Source organism: Dendroctonus ponderosae, unplaced genomic scaffold (assembly GCF_020466585.1).
Source record: "Dendroctonus ponderosae isolate FM_Combo_2020 unplaced genomic scaffold, Dpon_F_20191213v2 Dpon_F_20191213_6, whole genome shotgun sequence".
NCBI lineage: Eukaryota > Metazoa > Arthropoda > Insecta > Coleoptera > Curculionidae > Dendroctonus > Dendroctonus ponderosae.
Genome location: NW_026018814.1, coordinates 1237851 through 1241283, shown reverse-complemented (window position 1 = coordinate 1241283; position 3433 = coordinate 1237851). Strand labels below are relative to the sequence as shown.

General features: G+C 40.1%; 2 protein-coding genes across 2 annotated transcripts in view; one reads left to right on the top strand and one right to left on the bottom strand.

Annotated features, from left to right (window-relative positions):
* The first annotated feature begins 229 nt into the window (after positions 1–229).
* LOC109536404 (39S ribosomal protein L13, mitochondrial) lies at positions 230–1477 on the top strand. The gene is made up of 4 exons (XM_019902596.2): positions 230–335; positions 389–512; positions 794–948; positions 1097–1477. Exons 1-4 carry the CDS (start codon positions 312–314, stop codon positions 1328–1330), a joined length of 537 nt encoding a protein of 178 aa, XP_019758155.1. The 5' UTR covers positions 230–311; the 3' UTR covers positions 1331–1477.
* Positions 1419–3433, bottom strand: part of LOC109536402 (leukotriene A-4 hydrolase) — a 4098-nt gene continuing 2083 nt past the window's right edge. Inside the window, exons 7-11 of the mRNA XM_019902594.2 lie at positions 3001–3176; positions 2756–2942; positions 2496–2702; positions 2298–2442; positions 1419–2248 (exon numbers count right to left, since the gene is read on the bottom strand). Coding sequence (XP_019758153.1) covers positions 1617–2248; positions 2298–2442; positions 2496–2702; positions 2756–2942; positions 3001–3176 — 1347 coding nt within the window. The 3' untranslated portion in view covers positions 1419–1616. The remainder of the gene's footprint in view (positions 2249–2297; positions 2443–2495; positions 2703–2755; positions 2943–3000; positions 3177–3433) is intronic.

Here is a 3433-nt window from a genome sequence, read left to right as displayed (position 1 = left end):
GTGATAGTTCTTGATTACTTTTTGATAAATAATTCGTTCTTATTGCGAAATAGGAGCACTATTTATCAAACTGTAATAAAAGACGTGAGGAAATTATGTCCTTTTTAAAGACAAAAATTTTTGAGGCAAAATACCCAAAAAGAAGTTTGTAAAAAAATGAATCCGCCTCAACAATATTGAACTTATCAACAACAATAATGTAGCACAACCACGCCCAATTGAAGGGAAAATATCTATATGGGCGCTAACACAACCTTACTTTTTTCTCTAATTTTAGCTCTAACCCCACATTTTCAGCAAAAGCTTTGGATATGTCTGCTTTAAAAAGAGTTCAGGTAAGTTTAAGAACAGAAAACCAGCAATTTAACTAGTTCTGTTGTCTTCTAAGCAATGGGCAACCTTTGCAAGGATATGGCACATATACGACGCTACTTGGCAAAACCCGTTTGACTCTGCACAACTTCTGAAGAAGTACCTAATGGGGCTGTATAAGCCTATTTATCACCCCATGAGTAAGTTCCTATAAATTAGTTTAAAACTGGGATGGTATTCTCGACTGAAAAGTGCTGTGAAGATGTTAAGTATCAATCAGTTGTGGTCTTCCGAGAGAGGAACTTCTGATTTGATCACCAAGCTTTCAGAAAATTTCATTCAAGGGCAACGCACTACTAAATTTAAATGAATTGTCAGAAAGCTGGGCAATGCAACTTTCAAATAAGTTTAATTTGACCTTTGATTCCACTGGGCAAACGGAACTGAAGTACGTTTATTTATAATTCTTTTGTCGCTTTAGATGACTGTGGGGATCATGTAATTTTGATCAATAGTGCTGACATCGCCTTACCAGGCAACGAATGGCAAAAGCGAGTATATTTCCATCACACTGGATATCCAGGCGGAGCATCATGGACATTAGCTTGGGATCTGCATACTAAGGATCCCACAATGGTAAGCTAAACGCCGTTTTATATTCACAACGCTCACCGGTAGACACAAAGCAGCGAGCTGATATTTGAACAATTTTCAAACATCCTCAGAGCTCTTAAACAAACTAAAGCGACAAAACTGGGAATCAACCAAGACAATTATCTTTTAGATAATGCGAAAGGCAGTTTATAACGGAATGGACGGGAACCTACAACGAAGGTACACAATGCAAAGGTTACACATTTTCCCCGATGCCAACGTTCCCAATGAATTACTGGGAAATGTTTCGAATCAAATAAGACAGATAAGACCGGTTCCTAAACGATTGGATCATTATTCTGAGGAAGAGGTCCAAACTGCGCCAAAGGTCATCGACTATCCTAAAGATTATGTTGTCAGATAGATTCCGAGCATAATGTTAGTTATTTAATAGAGTTTTTTTTGTTTTTAACATGATCACAAGTGTGTTGAAATTGAATGAAACAACCATAAACAATGTTCCGTTTAATAATGTTATAGAATGTAAATAAACCTAATGCTTGGACCAGAATTTTCCAAAATTACATATTGACAATTCACGGGTGTATTCAATAAACAACTTAATACTTTTGGTCAAGTGTAAAATGAAACAAACTGGTACAAAATCATTTCATTGCAAATGAATCGTCAACAGTCCTAAATCGCAAATCCTACTCGTTAATATGCAAATCTTTGGCCAAAGTATAGGCCGACACATGCATCATATTCTGCCTGTTGGCTTTAAAGTTTTCAATGGCTTTTGATCTCATCGCTTCCCAGTTATACAAGTCCCTATACAATGGCCTGACGAACTTCATGCGCCCGATAACATTGATCCATTTCAGCACAGGATCGACTTTCTCTTCCCAGTGGGCCTTTAGGCCGATCCTTAGCCAAATGAATTTAATTTCCGCATTTTTCACATTGTCAAAATCGAAAACGTTATTCAAAGCTTGCAGTTTTCCGATTGGCTCGGCCGGTTTCTCGAAGATGGACTGAATCAGATAAATGACCTGGAAAGTAGACAGTTTGTTTTTGTCTTCTGGAGTTATGGGCAAAGGGCCTTCTCCATCCCAACTGGTGAACTTATCAGCCAGTTCATTGCAAATTACAGCGAGGGATTTATCATAATCGGGAATCACTGGCGGCATGCCGGGCTTACTCAACCAACTCTGCCAGTCTATTTCTGATATGGCAGGTTTTTCGCTGAAATAACTTTCAAAGTAGGACTTGAACACGTCGGTATCTATGGACTGATATTTGTATTTATCGAAGTACGATCGAAGAAATGGCTCCATTTCAGCTGTAAAGCTTCAAATCAGTTTCAATTACGTGCGTGTGTGTTTACTTACTTGGTCCTCCGACTGTAGTTTCTAAATACCTAAGGAATGTTTGCCCTTTCTCATAGGGAACTGTAGAAAATGCATCATCTGGATGTACCCCATCAAGGTTAATAACCAGCTGAGTCAAAGGATTCGTTTTCCCCATCAAATTAATCTGTTGAAGGGTTAAAACATACATTCAGTTTTCTACAGGTTAAAGTTACTGACTGTTTCATTTAACACGCTAACATGCGTGAAGGCATCAAAGTCTTGACTTTGTGGCGATTCAAGTTTTCCTTTGATTTTCCTTTCAATGAACACGGTGAACCCCTCGTTCAGCCAAAAGTGCTCGAAGTTGCGATTGGTCACCAAGTTTCCCGTCCAACTATGAGCGATTTCGTGCGCTATCACGTTAGCCAGACTTCTATCGCCTGCCTGAACAAATAAAGTTTCGTGACCCGAGATGCGTTATTTTGCAAAGTTCTTACTAGGAGAGTAGGAGTCACAAAAGTCAGGCAAGGATTTTCCATGCCGCCATAAGGAAAGCTCGGCGGTAAGACTAGCAAGTCATAAATCCCCCAAACGTATGGCCCGCAAAGCTCTTCAGCAGTCTTCAGCTGGTGTTCGGTATTGGCGAATTCGTAAGCACATTCTTCGATTATTTCCTTCTCACACCTAAAACCAAGTAATTTGAATTATTCAGCCGCAAAGAAGGTTGGTAGTAGACTGGTACCAGACGTGCGATCTGGGGCCCAGTTGTCTGGACTCCAAAACACCCACGGCAAGTGCAATAAGGTATGAAGGCATCGGCACTTTCTGGACGAAATGAGACAATTTGCCGCCGTGTAGCTCTTTGCTACCGTCCCTAATGGCTGACATCAGAACCGTGAATTCCTGAGGAGCGGAAATCTAAAACATAAAAAATTGTCGCGGCATTGTTTGAAACTAGAGAGTATTTTGGGCGGCGGACTAGCGCTTCGTCGAACAAGCCACTCTGAAGCAGGGGCGGATCCAGCTTTAAAGTCAGGGGGGGTCAAGTAGAAAAAATACAGTCTCCTGTTGTCTATGAAATTAGAAAAATTATCGTCGTTTTGTGCAAGGGTGGCGCAAGATTATTGCAAAATTTCATATTTTCCGTCCCGTTTTGCATGTTTCTCGGAAGCAAA

What these genes read in the sequence shown, in the direction of transcription:
- LOC109536404 (XM_019902596.2), top strand. Translation starts at nt 312, where the DNA reads ATGTCTGCTTTAAAAAGAGTTCAG. An exon ending in CTGCTTTAAAAAGAGTTCAG is followed by an intron (nt 336 to 388) that starts GTAAGTTTAAGA and finishes TTGTCTTCTAAG; the next exon opens with CAATGGGCAACCTTTGCAAG. An exon ending in GCCTATTTATCACCCCATGA is followed by an intron (nt 513 to 793) that starts GTAAGTTCCTAT and finishes TTGTCGCTTTAG; the next exon opens with ATGACTGTGGGGATCATGTA.